Raw genomic sequence first — 26,150 nt, forward strand, 5'->3', positions numbered from 1 at the left:
TGAAGGAGTGCTCCAAAGGTGGGGGAAACTGCTGCAAGAAATGCACATTGACGCATGATGCTATGTGCAGTGATGGCTTGTGCTGCCGAGGGTGCAAGGTAAGTGGGTGAGATTGGCAGCAGTGGTGAGGCGGGTGGGGGGAGGTGTTCCCACAGACATAAGATCCACTCAGAGTCTGCTTGGCACTAGTTTCAAGCAAGGCACCTTTTTAAGGAACTCTGCAGCTGATGAAAAATCAGCTGTGCTTGTGGGCGTGCTGCAAACTAGGCCAAAGCACAGTGGGCACTGCCCATGTGAGGCATGAATTTTTATGGCACAATTGTCTGTGGTTTTCTACAAAATAAATCCAGGCAGATAAAGCATCATACATCACAGGTGTATCATACATACACACATCATGCATGTGTACGTATGTGTATCTGACACACTCCCCTTCCAGGTCATTAGTCTACTCCACAACTGCTTAGCTTCAGCTGTCTTATAGAAGCTTCTAGACTATTCACAGGGATTGAACCCCAACATGTTGTGTTGTGTTGAAAAAGTCCAGCTCTAAGTATTACTGTGGTTCCTAGGCATGAGGTGAGTCTTTCTGCAACCACTTGACTCTTTGGGTGCTTCCAGACTGTCGCTATTTTTGGCTAGGATTCAGTCACTTCCTGGCAGATTCAGACAGTGGCATAGCGTGGGGGGCTGGTCGCCCTGGGCACATTTTCTGAAGGATGCTTGACTAGGCGCCCCTACAACAGCCATCGGAGCCTGACTCTGGAGCTGCGGAAGCAGCTTCCTTTTGTGCAGCTCCACTTCCGGGTCAGGGAAAAAACAATGCTGTCCAGGGTTGTAAAGACTGCGGAGAGAATACTTGGATGCACTCTTCCCACCTTGGATCAAACCTATGCTTCCAGGTGCCATAAGAAAGCTGCAGAGATAGCGCAGGATAGTGCGCACCCCGGAAATGATCTCTTTCAGCTTCTGCCTTCTGGAAGAAGGTACAGGGTTATAAAGACTAGGACTAGCCGCCTGAGAAACAGTTTCTATCCAAATGCGATTTTGATTTTAAACACAGTGTAAGGTAGTCTCTATGGGAGTATATTCAATTACGGGGAAGCAGAGTTTTTGGGGCTAACCAGGCTGGGATAGTTGGGATAGCAGGCTTGTTGGTTTTTTAATGTCTGATGTAGATTTTTTCAATTTTGTTGTTCTGTATGGGACAATGACAATAAAGATTATTGTATTGTATCGTATTGTACCTCTGACCCGGGGGTGAAGTGGAGAGTCGGTGGCAGAGAGCTGCCGCCCCTCTCCTGGGTTGGGGCACATGCAGCTACACAGCAGCGGAGAGAGGCTGCGGGTGCGTAAGGCACCCAGCCACACCTCCTCCATCTCCCAGGTCAAGCCTGGCCCGAGGGGCAGAGAGAGGTTGCTGGCACACAATATGCACAGCCATGGGTCCTCCACCCCCTGGGTCAAGCCTGACCAGGGAGGTGGGGTGGGAGAGGCTGCGGGTGCGTGAGTGAGAATGCAAGGCGAGCTGCAGCCAGCTCGCTCTGTGCCCTGCCACCCTCAGGGGCGTCCCTTGGCCCCGGGTGGTGTTTGGACATTCCCCACCACTGGATTCAGGTTGCACAATGATAGTTGATTTGGTGGTCTTGCATGACAAACCCACTTCAAAGACTTTTTGCAATAAGGAAAGTGTCAGGAAAATGCACTGGAATGTGTGGGATAACAATGTCCTCTAACCTCCCTGCAATCAAAGCAGAAGGAATTTTCAATAAATAGCCGGTGTTGATTTATGCAAACAAACCTGGATGAACATTCGGTAAACAGATGTACAAGCTACTGCAGGAAGTTGCCATTGCTGCTCTCATTATCAAAAGAAGTGAGATCACAAATGCAGCAAGCCATGCTGCTCCAGGGAGAGTCCGGACAACATTTCTCTTTCTGCACTGAGAATGGTCGGGAAAGGAGTGTTTGAGTAGACTGCAGAGCCTAGCTTCCCCTCGCCTCCAAGGCCAGCACACTGAGCAAGAACAGTGGGGAGATGTTTCTGCCTGTTTCCTTTCCTTACCAGCCAGTATTAAATAACTCTTTTGCTTCTTTCCCATCTCTGCAGTATGAGCCACGGGGTGTAACCTGCCGAGATCCTGTGAATGAGTGTGACATCCCTGAAACTTGCACAGGTGACTCCAGTCAGGTGAGATGGGCAAGTTACCAGGCAAAGATCTGATCAGGGGAATCAGGAAGATGCACTTCAGGGTTCCAGTCAAATCTCATCCCTTTTGAACACCAGGAGATGCCTCCCGCACCTCCAAGATCTGATTCTCCAGGGCTTTAATTTCTAAAATGAGATGCACATGGGCCAGATTCTGGCAGGAAGCTCTCAAGCTAATCTGGATGCCCTATCCTCCAATCCTAGCTATGTGGAGAACTGTGAAGTATCGTGTCCTGTTCTATATTGAATATTTATGTTTGCCTTTGCCCTCTCTCTGTATTTTTTTCTTTGCTCCATAGTGCCCACCCAATTTGCACAAGCAGGATGGCTATTTTTGTGACAATGAACAGGTAAGGTTGGTATCTCAGCTTCGCACTTGGGTGTGATATCCCTGGCATTACTGCCAGTGAGGGGCATAGCTGCACCCGTAGTCAGTTGCATCCATGTACCTTTGCCATGTGCAGGCTGGACAAATCCTGGTCGGTTCCAGCACTAGGGAAGGAAAGCAAGGGAATGAATGTATGGTTAAAGCTGTTGCACCCACTGCCAGAGAAGTGTGCTTGTGCCTTTTAAGGGTTGCATAGCGGGTGGAAATTCTGCTAGGCACAATTTCTCCTAGCAGTGCACCACTGTGATAGGGGAAAGCCAGCTTTGGTGAAATATTCACTTATAGGCAATTCAGAAAAGTACAAAGGAGCTCACTGCTAGCTTCTGTTAGAAATAATAATGTCCAGTAGAATGGAGAAGGAAAACATATATTTGTAGAGTGACCATATATTGTACGGCTTGAGAGTAGGGAGGAAATCAAGAGTGTGATGAGTCAAGTCGCCTGAGCATGATGCAGCTTGCATCTGATTGTTATATTATCAGATGAAGCTGATCAGCAAGACACACCTTTATTTGTGTCTACTCTGCTCTGAAAGCAGCAAGCTTTTCAGGCTCCTAGTGTGTTAAGATTTCCTGGGGATGCAGCTTCTTGTCTCCCTACCGATTAATTTACGCTAAAGGAAGTTTCATTGGCTCCAAATATGGAGGAAGGGAAATTGCTTGGGGAAATTCTAGTTTATTTGTAGTGACCCCAAATTATCCAGACCTCTGCTCTGTAGAATAGCTACTCTTAACGGTTCATGCAACCTTAGTTCTGCAGAGACCTGAGGAGCTGAATCTGCACTCCCAGGCCCCATACATTAGAGCCTTCTATTTGTCCACGGAGGCATATGATCAAGTGAGGATCTTGTGAACCTCTAACAACTCTGACTTTCTGCTGCACAGGGCCGGTGCTATGGAGGCCGTTGTAAAACCAGGGACCGCCAGTGCAGTGCATTGTGGGACCGTGGTAAGTAGTGCTCTTGGTCACTCAGATGAGTGGGGGATGCTGTTAGCAAAGCCTGGTTTCATGTTGCCAATACGTCCCCATAACATCAGTGGGTGATGTATGGCTGGGGAGGATGTGCAGGTAGAACTGCTTTGCTCCTGTTTTCCCAATGATGTGCATTGCTGCTGCTTACCAAGATGGGGAAGCACAGGGCATTGGGAGCTTTGGTGTGGTGTGGGTGCAGCAGTAGGACCAATCCCTTCCTGCCGGTGTGCCTGCATCACACCAAACTCCCCATCTCTGTAAGTGACAGCAATACGCAACTTTGGGAAGACAGAACAGCCACCCTACCTGCATAACCCCAGCAGGTGCTCTTCCTGAAGGCTCTTCCTGTGGCTTTAAAAGGAGCAGGGCAAGGAGGATGTACGTAGCTGTATCACCGCTCATTTTGATACCCACTCTGCTGCCCCACTTCTCTCTTTTGCTGGCAGTGGGGTACAACCAGGGTGAGAGGCATATTGTTTGAGTTCTGGCCAGGAGGTTATAGACCTAGCAACCTTAGCTGGAGGTGGTTAATGGCTTGAGTCAATGAGGGACAGCATAAGATGATCCTGCGCCCATGCCAAGGGCTGAAAGGCTGATGAGGGTTCAGCACCAGCAAATCACTGATAAACAGATAGCGGTATCTTCAGCCTTCCCTGTCATTGCCTCCCCAAGAGATGCTAACATGCAACATTTAATTGAGAGACACAGAGAGAGAGCCTTCAAACACGTCCATTTATAGGCTAGTTTCTCAGTGATACCCAGCCAATCTTTTTCTCTGTCTGTGCCTGGCTGGCTCCCATTCCATCTTGTATCCTGATTTTTCCAGTGCCAAGTCAAAAGCAGAGGGCAAGGGCTTTGCAGCATTTCACAACATTAGTATAATGAAATAGTCAGGGCTACACCACAGCTAAAGATCAGACATGCTGTTCTTGTTTGGCACGATGTAAGAGGGGCTTAATTTGTAGTTAACAGTCTGGGTTGCTTAACTTGGATGCTCTCTGAAACTGGCACTGACTTGCAACAAAGCTTTGTACCAAGATGTCCTTAGAAGGCCTCTAATGGACTCGAAAGCTCGGTATACTGTAATCCAGCTCCTTGTCCAATTGCAGACCTATCCACCAGCAGCCTCACTTAGGTTAACACTTGCAATCCAGATCACAGTTCACCACATGCAGAGGCGCCTGAGGAGCAAATGCCCCTGAATGACTCAGGTTGCTGATTTGGACCAGTACGTGCTATATCCTAAGAGGTGTCCAAAATCATTGATGAGAACTTTCAAGGTAGGGATAGATCATTCTGGGTTTGTAACAAAGAGGAACGTTGAAACAAAATAAAAGAATTCCTTCCAGTAGCACCTTAGAGACCAACTAAGTTTGTTATTGGCATGCACACGAAAGCTCATACCAATAACAAACTTAGTTGGCCTCTAAGGTGCTGCTGAATTTTTTTTTTATGTTTCGACTATGGCAGACCAACACGGCTACCTACCTGTAACTAGAAAGAGGAATATGTCATCCACAAATAATTCCCTGGGATTCCATGCACTCCAAACCCTGCTTTTCCAAATTGTGAAAGTGGAGAAGGGCAGAGTGAAGAAAGCAGCATCTTGACCTTAGTCGCCACAATAGTGGCAGCAAAATATACTGTCATAATCTGGTTAAACTGTGGACTATTCAGTTATGAAGGGTTGCCTCTCCGAGTGTGAAACTAAAACCCCAGATACCCAACCTGCTTTGCATTTGTCCTGCTGTTACATTGGGATCTTATGATACGAGCAACATTTTTGGACGAGTAATATAAACCCCAAGGCCTCACCAGCTTTGAGTCTGGTAAAAAGTTGTGTTCCAAGGGCTGGGTCCATGGAGATCTTCCCAGTGTCACAGAAATAAACGAGTACTGTACTGCAAACTGCTGGTCATCTGAAGGCACCAGCACCACCTTCAGACCAATGGTAGAATTACACCCTTCCTTGCAAAATCTTTTTGGAGCAAAACCCCCCAGGGTTTTTGGCTTTCGCTAGAAGTCCTGATGAGCAGCTGTTCAGAAGAGTAGCTCTGTAGAGAATGTAATGCTGGGTCAGGGAAGTATGGAGTCTATGTGTGTTATGTTCTCTGGTGTGTCATACCTCCCTCTTCTTTTCCTCCCTGGGACTCAAGCTTCAGCTGAAAGGTTTTGCTATGAGAAGCTGAATGTTGAAGGCACTGAGCGAGGGAATTGCGGGCGCGAGGGGAACCGCTGGGTGCCCTGCATCAAGCAGTGAGTAATCTCAGATTTCGCCCTTTCCCAGAATGCACTGTGTCCCCTTCCTGCAATGCACTGCACCAGACCACCACACTACCGCAGCCTCCAAGCTGGTGCAAAATCCCCTCTTTTCGTGGCTTATCTGGTTCTTTCTCCTCCCCCTGTGCTCAGAGACGTGTTGTGTGGATACCTCCTCTGCGCCAACGTGACAGGTTCTCCGCGTATGGGCGAACTTCTTGGTGAAATCACCACCATGACTTTCTATCACCAGAAGCGTTACGTTGACTGCAGGTTAGTGGAGCCTCACAATCTGGATCCATCCACAGTGGGGGGAGGGTTAAACACTTCCTCCCCAGTGTTCTTTTCTCAGCAAATTAGCAAAGTCTGGCTGGCAGAGTCCTGCAGGCACACCACCACAGCTTCCATGTAGATTGCAGGAGTCCCTCACAGTACATCATGAGATGCAGCAACAGGAATTGTGAAAAGAAGTTGCTGGTAGGCTCCTCTCCCTCCCCCATTATCTCCACCAGCATTGTAATTACAGAGCCTTGTCTCTATCATGTGTGGGAGCAATGAAATATTCCACCCACACAGGGGAACTATTCTTTTCCTCTCCTAGGGGCGGCCATGTTCAGCTTGTGGATGGCACGGATGTGAGCTACGTGGAAGACGGGACGCCCTGTGGACCCAGCATGCTGTGTCTTGACCACAAATGCCTTCCTGTATCCGCCTTTAACTTCAGCACCTGTCCAGGCAGCTGGGGTGGCCAGATCTGCTTTGACCACGGGGTACAACTTGCGAACAAGTGCCTTGCTCTTAGCATATGCTTAGCAGTACGGTCTGCACAGAGGCAACTATTGAGCCATCTGCTCCAGTTTCTTTGGCTTTATTTCCTCCAGGGGTCAAGTCTTGGGGACAATGATTTTGAAACTGTAGGGTTGAGAGGGAACCTCCTTTAGTCTTTTCTGAAGTTGGAAAGCATGGATCAAAATGGATGTCATCATGACCTAGCCTATACGTTTAATAATTATGTTCTATGAGCATAATATGGTGTATTACGTGATGGCAAAATCGAAAGTGATGGATGCATTTAATTTATTTGAGAATAATCTCATTCAGAAATGGTCTCTCCCCACCATGGGGGAAAAGGCTAGAAAACAATGCTTTGGCTTCTTTTTTAATGTGGTTGGGGGATTTAAATTTGTTTTTCCCATTTCATCTTGTAACTGTGTCCACGCCACCATAGGGGAAAGCAACTTGCTTCTTCTGAAAGTAGCCCAAGCGGGCATTTTTAGGATACTAACCAAACCTCAGAGGAGCATCTTCAAGAGCCAAATCATGCAGCTTATTTGTTGGTTATAGGTCTGCAGCAATGAGGGCCAATGCATCTGCTATCCTGATTGGACAGGAAAGGACTGCAGTGTCTATGACCCCATCCCAGATCCGAAGCCCACAGGGGAGACAGAAAAGTACAAGGGTAAGTTTGCAGGTTGAGATTCTCTTAAAGGTGACCAGAACCTTATCTCAGGCACTTTCAAATCAAAACTGCAAATGTGGTGGTCCAAAGACCCTCCTCTGTGTTCCCTCTGAAGATCCCAAAGCCCTTTCTTGAATCTGCTGTTGGCTTCCACATGCCTTGTTTTATTTATCACATTCTAAATGAAGGGAGGAATACAAAAACATCAAACCTTTGGGAGAAACCTGAGTACATATCACTAGTTTTCATCAGTTTATCCTGCTCTGGTTCTTTTCTCCCACAGCTGTTTTTGGAAGACTGTCCCAGAATCATGCAGCTTCAGTTCTTTGAAAGCCACCTCTTATTTTGGTTGTCATCTAAATGCTCAGATTAAAGCCACGCGTTCTTATACCCACCGTTTTCTTTAAGCCTGCATTTACCGTATTTTTCGCCCCATAGGATGCACCGCCCCATAGGACGCACCTAGTTTTTTTGGGGGGGGGGAATAAAGGGGGGGAAATTATTTTCCCCCCCCCCAGGCACGGGGCTGGCGCGGGGGAAGCCCGAGCTTCCCCCGACCCCAGCCCCCAGAACAGGCTGTTGCCTGCAAGCCTTGCGAGCCCAGTGGGACCTCCCGCCGGGCGTGGGAGGCTTGCGGACACCTTCCCTAAGCACGGGGTGTCCTCTGGAGGGCGCCTCGTGCTCCGGGCTGCAGGCTGCTGTCCGCAAGCCTTGGGAGCCTGGCGGGAATTCCCGCGGGCTCCCAAGGCTTGCGGATAGCTTCCTGAAGCCTGGAGAGCGAGAGGGTTCGGTGCGCACCGATGCCTCTCGCTCTCCAGGCTTCAGCGAAAGCCTGCACTCGCCCCATAGGACGCACACACATTTCCCCTTCATTTTTGGAGGGGAAAAAGTGCGTCCTATAGGGCGAAAAATACGGTAATTATTTCTCTCTTATCAGGTCAGACTGGCTGCTGCCTCTTCCTAATTCGGGCCCCACCTAATTCAGGCTTTGTCAGTCAAGCACCCATATTGTTGGACCTCCCCTTTTCATAGGAACATGGGGAGGAAGCTGCCTTATACTGAGTCTGAACATGAGCTCAGTATTGTCTACACGGATTGGCAGCATCTCTCCTGGATTCCAGACTGAGGATTCTCCCAGCTCTACTTGGAGATGCTGGTGATTTAAATGGGGACCTTCTGCATGCAAGGCAACCTATGGTTGGAACCTCACAATACGTATATATGTTTTTTGTCCCCTCTTCCTCTGCAGGTCCCAGCGGAACCAACATCATCATTGGCTCCATCGCTGGAGCAATCCTGGTGGCGGCTATCGTTCTGGGCGGCACCGGATGGGGATTTAAGTAAGCAGCGTTGACTTGCGCATGCTGTGCCGTTCAAATAGTGCGCCCTTGCACTGTGTTGCCTGGGAGGGAGCTCTCTCGCATGTTCTGCTCCAGGTGCCCTTTGCAGTGAGCTCCTTTGGTGCCTGCACTCAGCTCTGGGGAAGGGGGGGGCGTTGAGCTGAGGCATGTCCCACCCCCCTACCAAGTTCAGCTTTTGCCGTTTTTCTCAGGGTGGATTCATACGACCACGGTTTTCCGGTGGCGTTGTCGTGGAAAGGCCGCTTGCTAACTCCTTCACTTGGTAGTGTAGGGAAGGCAGGGGGTGGGTGGGTTTCCTGGGGGTGGTCTGGACATCTGCCTGGACTGGAGACAGGGATTAGTCTTACCTGATGGATCGACACCCTGTGGCCAGTTCCTTCTCTGCAGAACCTTCAGTCAGAAAAGGAGGAGCCGGGGATTGATTTGAGAGCCTGGTTGAGATTTCTCCCCTGCCCTTCAGGAGACTCCTCAACCATCCCAGGAAGTAGCCATCGGTGCAAGAGGAAGGGTGGCAAAGGAAGGTTTGCACGTGGGGCTTATTGCCATGCAAAATGAGGCGCCGACTGGTAGTCTGTATCCACCCTCAGACAGATGGGGGTTGGCTGCAGCAGGGAAATGTGACAAGCCTGGGCTGCAGGCTTAGGGAAAGCAGAGAGAGGCACCAAGCCTCGGAGAATATCAATTGATGGAGGCCTTTTTGACTCCACCTCCAGCCCAGTTGTGGCCGCAACTTTAGAGAGCGTTTCAGGTCTGCTCCTGAGCCCACTTTGTCAGGCTGACTCTTTAACCCTCAATGCATTTTGCACGGCGCATGTTATGGAGAACGGAAGGCACCCTCTTGCGTTGAGAGCCACACTGGGAGTGGTGGGGATAAGGGCAGACTGATGTGGTGAAGCCCAGCTCCTGGTGAATGGGGGCACACCAGAACAAAACGTTCACCATGTATGATGTGTTAAAATTGCTTTCCAGTGTTACTTTGCCACCTGTAAAGGCAGAATATGAATTGGTCTTAGGGAGCTTTCAAATGGAATTGGTGACCGGGCTGGGTAAAGGTAAAGGTAAAGGTACCCCTTCCCGTACGGGCCAGTCTTGACAGACTCTAGGGTTGTGCGCCCATCTCACTCAAAGAGGCCGGGGGCCAGCGCTGTCCGAAGACACTTCCGGGTCACGTGGCCAGCGTGACATCGCTGCTCTGGCGAGCCAGAGCCGCACACGGAAACGCCATTTACCTTCCCGCTGGAGTGGTACCTATTTATCTACTTGCACCCGGGAGTGCTTTCGAACTGCTAGGTTGGCAGGCGCTGGGACCGAACAACGGGAGCGCACCCCGCCGTGGGGATTCGAACCGCCGACCTTTCGATCGGCAAGCCCTAGGCGCTGAGGCTTTAACCCACAGCACCACCCGCGTCCCACTGGGTACACTGGTACCCAGGTACACTGGGTACGCTGGGTACACTGGTACAGTTGCAGCTTTTGATATGCCATTAGCTTTCCCTCCTGAACCATTTCAGGCAGTTTGCCTGTACTTGCAGCAGCTGGAGCAGGATCTGTGTCCTGCCCCTTCATGAACATGGGCTTGTAGGAGTTTGGGAGGGCTGTAGGTGCTGTCATCTCCCACCCCAGTTCTTAAAAATCTGTCTTAGGAGTGTATGTACCTGCACACCTTTAACTGCCATCTGCATTGCTTTGAATTGGGGCCTTTGCATCCTCTTTAACCTCTGTCCATTGCCCTATCACCTAACAAACTGGGCTTTTTCACCCAGTTGACCTGCAGGGGGAAATTTGTGGGTCCAGCACCCAGTGGTTTTGCTTTGGGTAGAAGAGTCACTTGGTGTTAGATCATCTAGACATGGGCTTAGCTACAGATCACTGTCTGCTTTGGGAGGGTGGGGCTGTTTGGGGGGAGGCAGTTATTCAGCATTGGGGACTGGGGGTTAATGGCAGCATTCAGGAGGTGGGCTGACCGGGGGGGTGGGGCTGGTGGTGGTGTTGGGGTAAACAAAGAATGTCTTGGGGAGTCACACTCTTCCTCTCTGATCCACACCAGGCTCCCTGTTTGATGTTCTGCATGGACTGACACTTGCATGAGTGAAAGAGGAGTGTCTGAAATAACAGTCGCATGACTCAAAATACTGGCTTTAAGGAGATGGTGGCTGGAGGGAGGGGGGGTGTTGGCATGGAGGTGGGGTGGGGGACAATAGAGTCCGGAAACTTGTGGCAGGTGCCATCCTCTACTAAGCAAATTCCAAAGGCACGAGCTGCAGGGACCTCAGAGTTGGCTCCTACAAAGGGAGCTGTAACCCACTCAAACCCCCACCCCAAATCTCCCCCACCCACAAAAATAATTGCTGGTATTTGTATGTTGTATGCGCCTGCCTGTCTACACTACTGCATTGGAAAGCAAGGCACAACAGACCCAGCCAAACTGCTGTTCTGGACGCTGGGATGAGAGAGAGAATGGGGAGGGCCCTCTGGTTTCTAGCTAAAATAGCTGACCACCTTCTTTCCAGGTCTGCAATTTCTTCTCTGGAATTACGAGCATCTTCAAGTCTCTCCCTGACACATTCCTCAGTTATATACTTCTCAAGCGTTTTGAATTGTTGTTTTTTGGAGCTTTTCTTTTTTTAAAAAAGGAGAATATGCCATGAGATGATCAAAATGTGCTTTGAGGAAAGGGTTGGTGGTCAAATTCGGATTCTTACCTTACTAGAACTATGGGGTGAAGGTGGTAAGAAAAAGAAAAGGGTGTGCCTCAGCAGAGGGCCCAATAGCACGAGGCTGAAGGAAACCATAAAACCTTTGCTGTGTGGGAAATCCCCTCTCCTTAATATAGCGGCAGCTTTGACCACATTTCTTCTGTTCTCCAATTGCTACCTGTTTTTAAGATGCTCCTTTAACTTGCTGCTGAGGGCTAGAAACGTGCTTTAAGAAGCTCATACCCAATATTAGAAATTCAGCACAAACATAGACTTTGTACTTGAGGCCCTTGTGCGACTAACTTGTGTGCCGCAGGGGAGATCCCAGCGAATCTGTTCCTCCTTTCTTGGCCTTCCCAAGACCCTTTTAAAGTTCCGGCAGGAGCTATGTCAGCTAAGAAGAATAGTGGTGATAGATCTCTGCACAAAAGCTGTCCTGGATGGTAAGGAAGATGTTGCATGCGTGGCTGGGTTTTGCATTACCGACCATGGCATGCGGCACGAAGACTTGAGGCAGTTAGGCCAAGGTGTACCCAGCTGAAGTGACCTGCTAACCCACGTCCCCCTCTCTCTCTTTCCTTCTCTCTCCTCGGCTTGCAAAGGAACATTCGCAGAGGAAGGTATGATCCGGCTCAGCAGGGCATCTAAGCACCACCCCTTGCCGCCACCCCCTCCATCGCTCATCCCCTCCATCCCATCCTCCGCATCGCCTTCATCCCGCACTCCCTGCTTACAATGATCATGTGGGTGGCTGAACCAGCTCTCTTGTGGAGGCCCCTCTGGACCAAGAAGATCTCATCTGCGCCATCGCTTCTCTCCACGCATCCATCAGTGCCGGCATCAGCAACGCTTTGCTCTCCATTCCTTAGTTGGCTTGCGGGAGGAGGGCCTTTGGGCAATAAGCAAAGGGCATCTGGGCTTCTTCTACCCAGATTGTAAGGATTCACCCAACACGGCAACAGGCCCTGCTCTCAAATATTGGATGATAATGTTGAGGTGCTTGATGTTAACCTTGGCCCTTGGTCTCTAAGGCCCACGTTTTGACATGTTACCTTTCCTTATCTGATGTGGTAAAGTCCCCATGAGAGGATTTTACCGCCCTTGGTTTCACTGTGAGGAGTTCTCATTTTGAGCGGGCCCTCATGGTGAAAGCAGGTATTTATCATGAACTGTGTTTGTTCTGACATGGAAAAAAAGGGCTCTACTTTCAGGAAACCCTGTGTTGACCTCTCCACCTCACCATTACATGTAAACCAATCACTGTATTTTCTGTGCTCCCCCCATTCTGTTAAATGAAAGGATATGCGCCATATTTTAGCACACATACAGGCCCTCGCATATTATAATGAGTATTTGCAGCCCTGAGATGTATTAAACCCGCCCAAGAAACCTACAAGATAAACCATTATTCCTGGAGAAACTGAGGCCAAGAGAGTGCAACTTGACTAAAGCAGTCTGTGAGTAGCAGAGATTCAAACCCAGGGGCCCTGAGGCCCAATGCTGTAGCAATGAACTTCACACACACGTTTTACTACCCATATACCTGTGTTTGTGCATACACACCTGCCCTGAGTATATAATTACCTATGGGATATGGGGACCAGGGCCCTCAATACATGAAGCATTCGGTTTGACCTGAAGCCCCCATAAAATGTAATGCTCCATTAGTAGTATTTCAGTGGTTGTTTCTCACCCAGAGTAGCCCTGGAGGCTGCAACATTGTGGGAATGAAACTTCTCAGGTGCTTTCCTGCTCAACATTGCTTCCTGTGCCTCTGGTATGTTTCCACTTGTAAGGGAAATATATATGGTTATCCTTTCCTTCTGTGTGGCAGAAACAGCCAGGGGAAGGGCATTTTGAATGGGAAAACGGCCAGTTAAGAAGCTCCATTAAGGCAACCCTTAAAACTCCTGTTCTCAAGTGGCTGCTTTTATAGGGATGAGGTTGGGGGGAATGATAAAACCATACCACCGAATTTGGACATGCTATACCTTTCAAGCATATTCTTCCCCTGAAAGAAATCTGGGCACTAGTCTGTTAAGGGTTGCTAGAAATTGTAACTCTGTGAGGGGTAAATTATAGTACTGTACCCAAAATTCTTAAAGGAGGGGAAATGTGCTTCTAGTGTGTTTTAAAGTTAAAGTGTGAATGCAGCCTGTGTTGAGTGCAGCCAGAGCAGAGAGGACACACTCAAGTAATTCTTTGCTGCCATTTTTTGAAAAAGGAACATCTTAACTCACGGGTGCTGGCTTTACTTGTGTGCAACTGTATAGACATTGGCTGTGAGTTAGCCTAAAGATTCTGTGTACGGCTCGGACTTCTCTGCCTGCTGTGTATAGAATGTAAACCTTATATAAATATGGGTCTCGTAAGGACCCACACAGTTAGAAAAACTTCATCACAACAAAATACACCACCTGGTCCAGCCAGGAGGTCTTTCAGCAGATTCATTTGTAAAGTTGTAGTATGCTATAACTTACCATAGACCTAGACATAAGCAACAAACAAGGCCCAGTTCTTGCACACAGAAAGTAACGTAACATGATCATATTGAATTGCAAGAGGGGACTAATGTGGTTCAATGCCCTCCATACAAAAAAAAAAAAAAAAGGAAATTTCCCCGCATGTAAAAAAACAAAAACAAGTTGTTAGAGGAAAGGCTTGGCTTGAACAGTTAACCCTGACATGCTAATTTTCCATATGCACTCAAAGGGGTGTGGAGCAGTATGCAGAACTGGACCCTAAGTTGCAGTATTCAGGTATTACAAGGACTGATGGCTAAGTGCTCATTAACATCCCCTACCACTGCAGGTGGCAAATTTGGACCATTGAACATATCACAAAAAGCTGGTGATAGCCAAAGAGGGACTTCTTTTAAATCAGTATGATTACCTCGCCCATTAACATTCACATAGGAACAAGCTCTCACATCTGGCAACTCAGTGATTTCCCTTTCCGAAAACCATGAATATCACTTGGAACCTGGTACCACCCTAATGGGGAGAAGAGATCTGCCCCTGCTGTGTGCTATGAGAGACACATCCATGCTTATCTGCTGCTGTCCATCCATTGTGTATTATTTTTGTGAATGCGACCTGGCAATCTCCCTTGGCATTCCTCTCATTTCATGGCTTCATTGTTCTTTGGAAGTTTAAAAGAGCCAGGAGTTTGGGAACTAGGAGTGGAGACTGTCCTCTGTGGGTGGGGACTGAGCTGGAACAGATTCACACAAATATTAGGTTGAACAAGGTAATGATGTGATTAAGGGCTTTTTCATTCAGCATAGTAAGGTAAAGGGACCCCTGACCATTAGGTCCAGTCGTGGCCGACTTTGGGGTTGCGGCGCTCATCTCGCTTTATTGGCCAAGGGAGCCGGCGGACAGCTTCCGGGTCATGTGGCCAGCATGATTAAGCCGCTTCTGGCGAACCAGAGCAGCGCACGCAAACGCCGTTTACCTTCCTGCTGGAGCGGTACCTATTTATCTACTTGCACTTTGATGTGCTTTCAAACTGCTAGGTTGGCAGGAGCAGGGACTGAGCAACGGGAGCTCACCCCGTTGCGGGGATTCGAACCGCCGACCTTCTGATCGGCAAGTCCTAGGCTCTGTGGTTTAACCCACAGCGCCACCCGCGTCCCCAAAAAATCCATGTTATACGTTGTGGCAATGCGGCTCTTGTTTCAACTGCTAGCACCCAGTCATGGAACATGTCAAATAGTAAAAAGAGGAACGCACCTATGGCCACATGCAAAATTCATTCCTTTCATAGAATCAAAGAGTTGGAAGAATGATATGATTCTATGTCCCCAGCAGTTATCTAGTCCAACCCCTGGCAATGAAAAAATCTCAGCCAAAGCATCCATGACAGGTGGCCATCGAAACACTACTTAAAAACCTCAAAGGAAAGAGAGTCCATAACCTCCCGAGGGAGACTGTACCACTGTGAAACAGCTCTTGCCGTCAAAGTTCTTCCTGAAGTCTAGTCCAAATCTTATTTCTCGTGACTTGAAGCCATTGGTTTGAGTCCTACCCTCAAGAGCAGGAGAAAACAAGCTTGTTCCCTCTTCCACAACATATATATATATTTATTTTCTTACATTTCTGTCCCACCTTGCATCATGGAGCCAAAGCCAATATACACGAATATAGCACATGCCCAAAGGCACATGTTGGATTCTTAAGGAGGACTTTCAGGAAACTTTGAACATGCACATTTTTTACCGGAGGAACCTGTGGGATAATTTGTAGTCATATCACATTGTAAATAAGTTTTATTATTATATGTATATTGAATAGATGGCTGCTATCTGCCCTGAGTAGGGTGCTGCCTTTATTATTTGCAGGGCTTCATTGACAGGCAGAGATTCAATAGGTGCAGCCTTCAGCACAGAAAGGTGAAACTGTACCTGCTGAATGAATGTCTGCCTGTCATGCCAACCATTAAATGCACAGGAGCCCTGCCAGGCAGTGGTGCATTTGGAACAGGTCTTTAGGGTAGAGGTCCAAGGCCTAACTCTGCAAAAGGCCCCCAAAATACAGTGAAGGGAAGCACACTACCATCTAAAGCATGGGTCGGCAAAAATAAGGTCCGCAGGCCGGATCAGGCCCAATTGCCTTCTAAATCCGACCAGCAGACAGTCTGGGAATTGCTGCGTGGATCGCCAACGCATGGATCATCAGTGCGCACGTTCTTTCCCTCCCTCTCCCTCACATGCCGCTGCCTCCCTCCCTCCTCCTGGCTTCTCCCCGCCCTGCCTAGAGGAGGAAGGGGGCTGGGCTTTGTTGGTGCCAGCAGCTGTGGCGCTCAAGTGGCTGCCATTTTAAGCAGCCCCTCTCCAGAGCCCTTTCGCGCACCACTCATTGTCCCGCCGCCACCAGCCCCTGCCACAAGACACAGGAGCCGCAGTTGGCTGAGTACCCCTCTTGAGCAGCCACCAGTTAAAGCAGCCCCGCTCCGGAGCCCTTTCGCACACTGCTCATTATCCCTCGTTCATTTCCCCCAAAAAAGGTCTGAGGGACAATATAATATATAATAATAATAATAATTTGTTATTTGTACCCCACCCATCTGGCTGGGTTTCCCCAGCCACTCTGGGCGGCTTCCACAAAGACCAAAAATACACTAAGATATCACACATTAAAAACTTCCCTGAACAGGGCTGCCTTAAGATGTCTTCTGAATGTCAGGTAGTTGTTTATCTCTTTGACATCTGATGGGAGTGCGTTCCACAGGGCGGGCGCCACTACTGAGAAGGCCCTCTGCCTGGTTCCCTGTAGCTTTGCTTCTCGCAATGAGGGAACCGCCAGAAGGCCCTTGGAGCTGGACCTCAACGTCCAGGCAGAACGATGGGGGTGGAGACATTCCTTCAGATATACTGGGCCGACAATGAACCTGCTCCCTGCTGGAAAAGTTTAAGGACCCCTGATCTAAAGAGCACACACACACATCCATATAACCGTTAAGCCCAGAGTCTAAGGTTACTGCACCACAGCTGCCAAGAAAGAAAAGTGAGCACCTTATCCACAATTTCTCCTGATCAGAGCCAGCAATGGGGAGTATGTGGAAGCAGACTGTTCTGTAAGATATGCAGGACTTGGGACATCTAGGGCTTTTAAAATATAATAATCTACACGTTGTGTGTAGGGATTGCAAATCAGATTGTATTTGTCACTTTGGTTACAGTAGCAATGAGTTTTCAATATATTATTTCCCCAACCACTCCCAAAGTGTGTTTCCATGCTTTTGTGCTATAATTGCTGCACAATATCTCTCTCCTAAATTTAACATTTTGAAAATGTCAAAAATCAGGGCACAATAGGAGAATGCTGTCTAATTCCCAAAGGATTGAGCTTTATGTGAGTTGCATAGCTGTGGCTGATGAACACAGAATCAATAAAATATGTGAAAGAAAGGTTAGACTATGTTTTTAAAAAATGGTATACCAAATTCAGTTTTATAGGGGTACTTTAAAAGCAGAATATGATTATGGACTTAAAACTAAATTTTTAGTTGACCGGAGTCCACTGCACAGAAAATTAACAGGTGAATTGCCATTGAGATAAATGTTAGGCAAAGTGTCACCCATGTAATTTCTGTGAATCAAAGGAGTGGAGGTGGCGACCTGGAATTCACTGTTTTGCATCCTGTGTTTCTAAATCCAACAACGTACACAACAGAATATTACAAAAAAGAAAATTAAAATAATAATTAGGGTGGTGGGTTGTTGGTTTTTTGCAAATTTTAGACATTAAACATTCCCTTTAGAATTTTTTATTCTGTTTAATGCATGCTAGCAGCAATAACCCCTTTTATAGAGTTAGAAAATAGATAATTGCACCTATTAGACTGGAACGGCTTAAGAGTAGATGCTTAACAATAAAATCCTATGTTAATTCAGAACTAAGGTATAGATGAATCAATTTCAATTTCTGTTTATCATGTTCCCAGTCTTAACAAATCAGTCCAACCCATTTTTTGTTTCAGTTAGCGATTTTTTATATCTATAAAAATAGCTTCCCTCAAAAATTGTCAGAACTTTTGCATGCATTTCTCCTAACAGACACATTTTTTTGAAAGTTATTTTGTCTAATGTAATGCTAAATTAGGAAAAAATGCAATTTTTAAAATATATGGATTTGATGCATATCTGCCCCCTAATATACACATTTTTATACAAATCTTTTTAGTTGGAGAACTGCATCACAAAACGTTCAAATTTGGTAGCTCTGCTTCTGTTTGCATAGTTTCTGGACCTGTGAATTAGGGATATTTGCATTAAAATGCAGAGTGAACCAGATTTTCATCCCTTAGTCCCTCAAAGTTCAATGGACTTGTTCTGTTAGAAATGTGTTAACTGCAGTAGTAAATTACTAACAGTTTTAGAATTCTGAAATGGATGTCATTCTCTGCCTTGGGCCCATAATGGGAGAAGCGAATAATTTCTGTTGTGGCGGAAATCTTGTACATGGTACAAGATAACTTGATTTCTTCCTATTTCCACAACACCTGCATTGGAATTTGTAAAATGGCAAATGGTGCTCATGGCATTAATAAAAAACCCAAGACAATCCCTTTGTCACCTTTGCCAACCCCTGCCCCTTATCATGGTAAAATCTAATATTTGCTGGTATCACCAAACCGGCAGAGGGGCCCACTGCCCTGACACTTCCACTATTTTCACTTTCTCCAGCTGTTTTTGGACTACAACTCCCATCATCCCTAGCTAGCAAGACCAGTGGTCAGGGATGATGGAATTGTAGTCCAAAAACAGCTGGAAACCCAAGTTTGGGAAACACTGATCTAAAATGTGTGAGAATTGCCAGAATTTGCACATCTCAGTTAAAGGGCCCAATGAGAGTGCATTGGTTGAAGTCCCCAAAATCTTTGCGCCAGCATTGTGGGTAGGGAAGCAGTGAATCATGAAAATGGCGGTTAGGTGAAGTCCTCGTTGGTGACCCAATGTCAAAAATAGGCCCCCTTTGTACAGGCTGGGTGAATCCTATTTATCACAAAGGCATTTCAGAGCATTGCCAGACATTCAAACCGACTTTGGGAGTTCTGTTTCTGTAATAATAATAATAATAATAATAATTTATTATTGTACCCCACCCATCTGGCTGGGTTTCCCCAGCCACTCTGGGCGGCTTCCACAAAGACCAAAAATACACTAAGATGTCACACATTAAAAACCTCCCTGAACAGGGCTGCCTTAAGATGTCTTCTAAATGTCAGGCAGTTGTTTATCTCTTTGACATCTGATGGGAGGGCGTTCCATAGGGTGGGTGCCACTACCGAGAAGGCCCCTGCCCTGTTCCCTGTAGCTTTGCTTCTCGTAATGAGGGAACCACCAGAAGGCCCTCGGCACTGGACCTCAGCATCTGGGCAGAACGATGGGGATGGAGATGCTCCTTCAGGTATACTGGGCTGAGGCCATTTAGGGCTTTAAAGGTCAACACCAACACACTGAATTGTGCTCTGTACTGCAAATGTGAATTGTACGCGGGTTAGAATGTACATTCAGCTGAAAAATGGCTCCGCTGGCTTTCCGTTACGTATTAATGACATTTTCGCAGGCACCTGACTTACACAAGAGTATTCTCTGTGTCAGCGTCTGCAGATCTGCACTGTAACAAGTTGTGGTGTTATGCTTAAGAAGACCAAAGCCAACAGTCTTGTCCTTCCCATCTCTCCTTCCCATCCCAAAGTATGAAACAGTGGGACCCAGACTTCAGTGTTCAGCAAGCACACCACAAAAAGGCATCTCTCCAAATCAGTGCAGCCTCGGGTGCAATTGGGGAACGTTGAATAAAAATAAGGGGGAGGTGGAAGCATAAAGAAAGAGGAACTTTTTGAAAAACCATTTGTACATGCTTCATCTGTTGCGTAATGATGCTTACTGCCAGGTTAGGCGCTGAGAAAACTCAGCCAGATGGGCAGGGTATAAATAATAAATTATTATTATTATCCAGCAATCATGCTGGAGGTGAGGGGTTTTCCTGGGCTTGGGTCAACCCTTTTCAGCTTCACCCAGGCTGTGGGAATGTGGAGAGCAGTGAAACTACAATAACAGGACCAATTCTATCCTGTCAAATCCCTTCTTGCCCCTAACCTTTGCTGGAAACTCCTTCCCTTCTCACTCATGAGGTTGCAGCTAGAGGAATGATGCTGGGGAAATGGATCGCAGCTTGCCTGGCTAGTGGAAGGCCAATGGAAGGCAAGCTGTGACACTGGCATCACCCCGTCGATTAAAGAAGGTAGATTTCCACGGGTTGCTGAGTAATTTTTTTCTGTAAAAGGGGCGGTAGACCAAATAAGTTTGGGATGCTTCAATCATGTACCAATGAATGAGAGGGAACACATCTGGCTCTTTTAACCTTGCTGAGGAATCACCGCCATTACTTCAATCTTGCATTCCTTTACTGCTCCGCATTGCCACTAAAATTACCCCCCTTGCTTCTGTGTTTCAGGTCGGGAGGGGCTTAGCCCCAGCTCATAACCCTGATCTTTGTGCTGCTGCTCTGGGTCTGTATACTCACCATAGGGTGGGGAGGAAGGTAAAAACCCCCTCCTTTCCTCTTACTGGTCAGCAGATAACCAACATCCCAAGCCACCAAGTCTTCCATTGCCTCCTGGACGGACATGGGCAGGAGAAGCACCCTCCTTTGGAGGGGCAATGTGCACTGCACTGCCTCGCACTGTGGGAGCAGCTCCCCACGGATGACCCTTGCCGAGGGCACCGTGTCACGACTTCTCACGACCTTTCCTGGGGAAAAGGGCCAGAAAAGGGATGCTACTTCACAGGTCTACAAGCGTGCCTCACTTTGCTAATCCCACCAAGGAATGTACCATGTTGGATCCACCAAAAAGCCACGCAACACGGGGGCACAGCAATGCTCCTCTCCTCAGCTAGTTCTGTGCCTGGAAGACGCACTGCTCCCTTTCCAATGGAGCGGAAATCGAGCATTTGGGGTGTGTGAGGACAGTTGGGGTGTGTTTTCTTCCACACGTTTTCACATGTATGAATGCCACGGTAGTCCTAATATTCTCTGCCCCCCCCTTTTTTTTGTTCCTGGAGCGGTGCTTCCCACAGCAACACAAAACTGCTCCTGGGTGGACTAGGAGGCTAGATCCCCTTTTGATCTTTTTAATGTCCACAAGCTCACCACCAGAGGTGCCAGGTTGTCCCCAAGATGGCGGGGTGGGGCCTCGCCCGCATGTGATGTTGGAGAGAAATAAGCCTCTACTTTTAATTCTGTTCCACTCAGCAGAAGGACCAGGTGGGGTTCCAAAACTCAACAGGGCTGGCTCACCACATTGCCATAAAAAGGGAACCGCCCATTCAGTTTGGAGCCTAAATTTACTTCAGATGTTGTTGGATTACAGTTCATAATCATTGGCCATGCTCGCTGGCACCCATGGGAGCTGAAGTCTAGCAATAGCTGAGGGGGCATAGGATCCCCAACCCTAGTAGAAAGGAAGCTACTGCAGCTGTAGAGTGTTCACACTCAAATGCTTCTCTCTTTATAAACAGGGAATGATATGCTAAACCCTCCCAGTTGAAAATTACAGCCCTATTAAGAAGAGAATAGTAACTCGTTGAGGCTAATAATCCCCTACAGTTCTCTGCAAAGATCCCTCCCTCCAACAGCAGGCAGAAAAGGCTGCTAACTCCTACAATGGGTTGGGGATAAGGCCTGGCCTTCCCTGAGATGGTGTCTGGGTTGTACCATGGCAGGTGGGCTCTTGCGTGAGGACGGGCTGCTCCCCCTGCAGTTTTAAATAACTTCCAACAATACTTCCCTGATCTGATTTGGGGATCCATGAAAAAAAAAACGGGGGGAACTCCAAATGTGGATCTCTCAACATTTCATCTAATTTGGCCAGTCTTGGGCAGGAACTATCTGACCTCCTAGCCATATGCAAGAGCACCCTCATGCTGGTGTCTCTCAGTGGGGCCTTTTCAGATTTCAGTAGGGGTGACGAAGAGGTAGAGGTGAGGAAGAGAGTAAGAGGGATGAGATTCAGCAGGATCCCGACCCCGACTCTTGAATGCTTTCAAGGCTACATTGCTAAAACCAACAAGCGTCTGTGTAAGAGTAAATACGGGGAAGCCCAACTGGGCCTTCTACCAAATGGGACACCTCTCCTCCTGGCTTGTACAACGGTTGATCCAGTCAGCCATTTTCCTCATCCGAAGAAGCAGGATTTCTGAATGGTACTATAAGGGAACTGAATAGTCAGCTGTCTTTGGAGCTGGGGGCTTGGGTGTGGCTATATGGAGCCAATATTATTGTGGAACGAAGGCCCCCTGTGCCATCTTGCTGCCTGGAAGCTTACGATGGCAAGGAGTTCCTGTCAGACATAATTGATGCACTCCACGCTTACCCCTGTCTCCTTGTACTCCTTCCTTATCCTCCTTCCTTTCCTATTTGAGCACCACAGCTTTATGAAATAGGAATGCCGGGCAATGAAACAATAACAGGACCAATTCTATCCTGTCAAATCCCTTCTTGCCCCTAACCTTTGTTGGAAACTCCTTCCCTTCTCACTCGTGAGGTTACAGCTAGAGGAATGATACTGGGATTTGTAGCTTCCTTTGTCCCCACTGAGAGGACTGACTGTTGGCACACTAAAATCCAAAAACAGGTAAGGTGTTCTTCTTACGGGACCAAAGATGGTCGATCTTAGGAGCAGGCAAGTTTGCGGGTCACAAAGAATGTTTTGTCAGACTGTGTGATTTTGGGGACCTGAGCATTGTTTGGGCATCTCTATTTGTTCTGTTATGAAATTATCTGGGCTCAGGGTTTGAGGGTTGCGCTATTGGTGGGTGAGTGGCTGTGTGTGTGTGTGTGTGTGAGAGAGAGAGAGAGAGAGAGAGATTATGAATGTGTGCTTCAACATGAGTGAGTGAGTGAGTGAGTGTGTGTAAGCAAGCTGTAGCATTTGGTGCAATGGGCAACTTGAACCCTCTTTTAACCTTCGCACAGTAGCAAGGATCAAGGCTCCTAAAACTTCAAAGACAGCGCAGTGAGGAAGACGAGGAGCAAAGGTGGCATCGCAAACGAAGAGCACAACCATGGAGGGAGCCCGCTCTGTGCTGCGCTCACCTTGGACCCCTGCCATCTCCCAGCACACTCTCCGGCTCGTGGGCACCTCGGACTGTGATTTCCTTTGCACATGAGTTGTGTGTATATGTATATATATCTATGATCTGCTCTGCCTCCTTCAGGGTGGGCGGCCTTGTCTGTATATCGTGATGTGCCCAAAGATTAACTAAAATGCCGCTTCGGGGCATTCATGTAGATACACATTACACGTTCACTGCACACGCTGAATGTTGAAGGCTGGGCAAGTGGGTTGGCTTCCAAACCCATCGATGGGACAATTCTGGGTCTTCCGCTCAGGCAGATGCTAACAGCTGGATGCAAGGCCTTCTCCTTTTGTGTACCCCGCTACGCTGCGCACATACCTGCCAATATTTGCTAAGTTTGAAAGAGTGCAATCTACTCTTGCTCCTGACCTTTAGGAAATCTGGCCAATAATAAAAGCAGGGCCAATATTTTAAGATTTGAATTCCTGCAGAATTCTGTTAATCCTAATGTATACTACGAGGAAAAACACTAAAATGCATCCAACTGCCATATCTTAAGACTGAAAAGTAAAGTCTTTCTTTTTGTTCAACTCTTAGCGTCTCTTTGACTTGCGCCGGATGTGCTGTGAAGTTTAACTTGTTTGTCTAAAGTTCACTTGCGGTGGGAGTGTCATGGGTTTGAACTAGTTATGAGAGTCCTGTTTAAGGTAAAGGTAAAGGGACCCCTGACCATTAGGTCCAGTCGTGGCCGACTCTGGGGTTGCGGCACTCATCTCACTTTACTGGCCGAGGGAGCTGGCGTACAGCTTCCAGGTCATGTGGCCAGCATGACTAAGCTGCTTCTGGCGAACCAGAGCAGCGCACGGAAACGCCGTTTACCTTCCCGCCGGAGCGGTACCTATTTATCTACTTGACGGGCTTTCAAACTGCTAGGTTGGCAGGAGCAACGGGAGCTCACCCCATCGCGGGGATTTGAACCTCCAACCTTCTGATTGGCAAGTCCTAGGCTCTGTGGTTTAACCCACAGTGCCACCTGTTTAGCTTAGCCTAATTGACTTGTCCAAGAGAAGAGCTCTTTTCAAAGAGCATTGATCCAGGAACTCTGGTCCTGCAAATTGTACTGTGTTGGTCTCAACTTGCAGTGGGATATATTAGCTAATTGAACGCCCTTGTTAATTGTGTAGGTTATCTCTGGCTATCTCCGGGTAAGTGTGCATAGGGCTGGCCCCTGCCCCTTCCAGTAGTTAATTTCTAACGCAAGAGTTGCTGGGGCTCAAGCTGGACATCACATCTTTAGACGAGTCCCCTTTCTGTTTAATTCACAAATGTGAGAAGGGTGATTAAAGCTACAGAGCACTGCTCCGTGACTGGTCTTCTTAAATGGCATCTCATGAGTCAGAGCTGAGCCCTGGAATTTATAAACAAAAACCAGGTTCTGGGGTCAGTGTAAACCTTGCACTCTGCTTCTGCTCAGAGATTATCTTCTTAATTTGCCCCACTTATCCGAGAGATGGACATTGGCACTAAAAGCAAGAGCCGCTGCAGAGCCCAAGCTCTCAGTTCCAAAACTGTTACTCTACTTCATTGATCTGTGGCTGGATTTGCCAGCTACACTAAGGGGACTTTTCCTCGAATTATTTCGCCCTCTAGCCCAGGCTTCCTCAACCTCGGCCCTCCAGATGTTTTTGGCCTACAACTCCCATGATCCCTAGCATGCAGGACCAGTGGTCAGGGATGATGGGAATTGTAGTCTCAAAAACACCTGGAGGGCTCGAGGTTGAGGAAGTCTGCTCTAGCCGATAGATAAAATACTCAGGCATTTGAAACGTCTCCCTGAGAGATGCCAGCCTTTCTGAACTGGAATTCCCTCAAGTTGTTCCTGAAATAAAATGACATACAGTGGTACCTCGGGTTACATACACTTCAGGTTACATACGCTTCAGGTTACAGACTCTGCTAACCCAGAAATAGTACCTCGGGTTAAGAACTTTGCTTCAGGATGAGAACAGAGACCGCGTGGCGGCGGCAGCGTGAGGCCCCATTAGCTAAAGTGGTGTTTCAGGTTAAGAACAGTTTCAGGTTAAGAACAGACTTCCAGAACGAATTAAGTACTTAACCTGAGGTAACCTTAGGTACCACTGTACTTAATTCGTTCCGGAGGTCCGTTCTTAACTTGAAACTGTTCTTAACCTGAAACACTACTTTAGCTAACGGGGCCTCCTGCTGCCGCTGCGCCGCCGGAGCCCGATTTCTGTTCTTATCCTGAAGCAAAGTTCTTAACCTGAAGCACTATTTCTGGGTTAGCAGAGTCTGTAACCTGAAGCATATGTAACCTGAGGTACCACTGTACTTAATCTGAGGTACCACTGTAATCAGTTATATTTTAAGGAACAACTTGAAGAACACATGCCAACTTTTTGAAGGTCCACAACCTGGGTCTTGTCACTCAGATGCAGTGGCAAGTGTCAACAGCAAAGGTGAAGGAGAAAGAAGCATTTAAAACCCCCAATCTCTGTTCACACCTCAGGGCAAGAGGGTAGGACAGTTCTCTTGTTTTGCCAATGACCCTTAATGGCCCTGTGTTGTTGTTGTTATTGTTGTTGTTTAGTCGTGTCCGACTCTTCGTGACCCCATGGACCAGAGCACACCAGGCACTCCTGTCTTCCACTGCCTCCTGCAGTTTGGTCAAACTCATGTTGGTAGCTTTGAGAACACTGTCCAACCATCTTGTCCTCTGTCGTCCCCTTCTCCTTGTGCCCTCCATCTTTCCCAACATCAGGGTCTTTTCCAGGGAGTCTTCTCTTCTCATGTGGTGGCCAAAGTATTGGAGCCTCAGCTTCAAGATCTGTCCTTCCAGTGAGCACTCAGGGCTAATGGCCCTGTATTGTTCCTTAATGGCCCTAAGCTTAGGTTTTTGCATAGGAATTCCTCTGCAGCTTAATTAAAACATATTTCAGGAACGACTGTCAAGCATAAAAGCATTTGACATCTGTACACAGTACTGTGCACCAGTTAGACTGCCCACCATATCCAATAAGCCTAGGATTTGCAGTTTGATGAAGAGTCCAAAATGAGATCATCAGCCTTCCTCTTGGAGCAGGGGTGCCCAAACTTTTTTCCAAAGAGGGCCAGATTTGATGAAGTGAACATGCATGAGGGCCGACCAACGTCATTGACCTTTTTTCAGGATTGAAGTTGTTGAGCTCTTTTCTACGA

At 47.7% G+C, this 26,150-nt stretch overlaps 1 protein-coding gene across 6 annotated transcripts in view; it reads left to right on the forward strand.

The window, feature by feature from the left end:
* The window catches only part of ADAM11 (ADAM metallopeptidase domain 11), a gene marked incomplete at its 3' end in the record, with an annotated part of 74,641 nt that extends 51,117 nt beyond the window's left edge, over positions 1-23,524 (forward strand). For 2 of the 6 annotated variants that reach the window (XM_083407649.1, XM_083407653.1), the window contains 10 exons: positions 6-98; positions 2,111-2,191; positions 2,509-2,559; positions 3,482-3,545; positions 5,726-5,825; positions 5,982-6,101; positions 6,430-6,598; positions 7,173-7,287; positions 8,537-8,627; positions 11,947-12,764. In XM_083407649.1, the coding sequence (XP_083263775.1) occupies positions 6-98; positions 2,111-2,191; positions 2,509-2,559; positions 3,482-3,545; positions 5,726-5,825; positions 5,982-6,101; positions 6,430-6,598; positions 7,173-7,287; positions 8,537-8,627; positions 11,947-11,992 (930 nt within the window). Of the gene's footprint in view, positions 1-5; positions 99-2,110; positions 2,192-2,508; positions 2,560-3,481; positions 3,546-5,725; positions 5,826-5,981; positions 6,102-6,429; positions 6,599-7,172; positions 7,288-8,536; positions 8,632-11,946; positions 12,765-20,310; positions 20,832-22,830 lie in introns of those variants that run through there. The other 4 variants (XR_014503967.1, XM_083407651.1, XM_083407650.1 and 1 more) reach the window with 4 other exon arrangements.
* Positions 23,525-26,150: the final 2,626 nt, after the last annotated feature.

This window comes from Podarcis tiliguerta (assembly GCF_965153285.1).
Source record: "Podarcis tiliguerta genome assembly, chromosome: 13".
Taxonomy (NCBI): domain Eukaryota; kingdom Metazoa; phylum Chordata; class Lepidosauria; order Squamata; family Lacertidae; genus Podarcis; species Podarcis tiliguerta.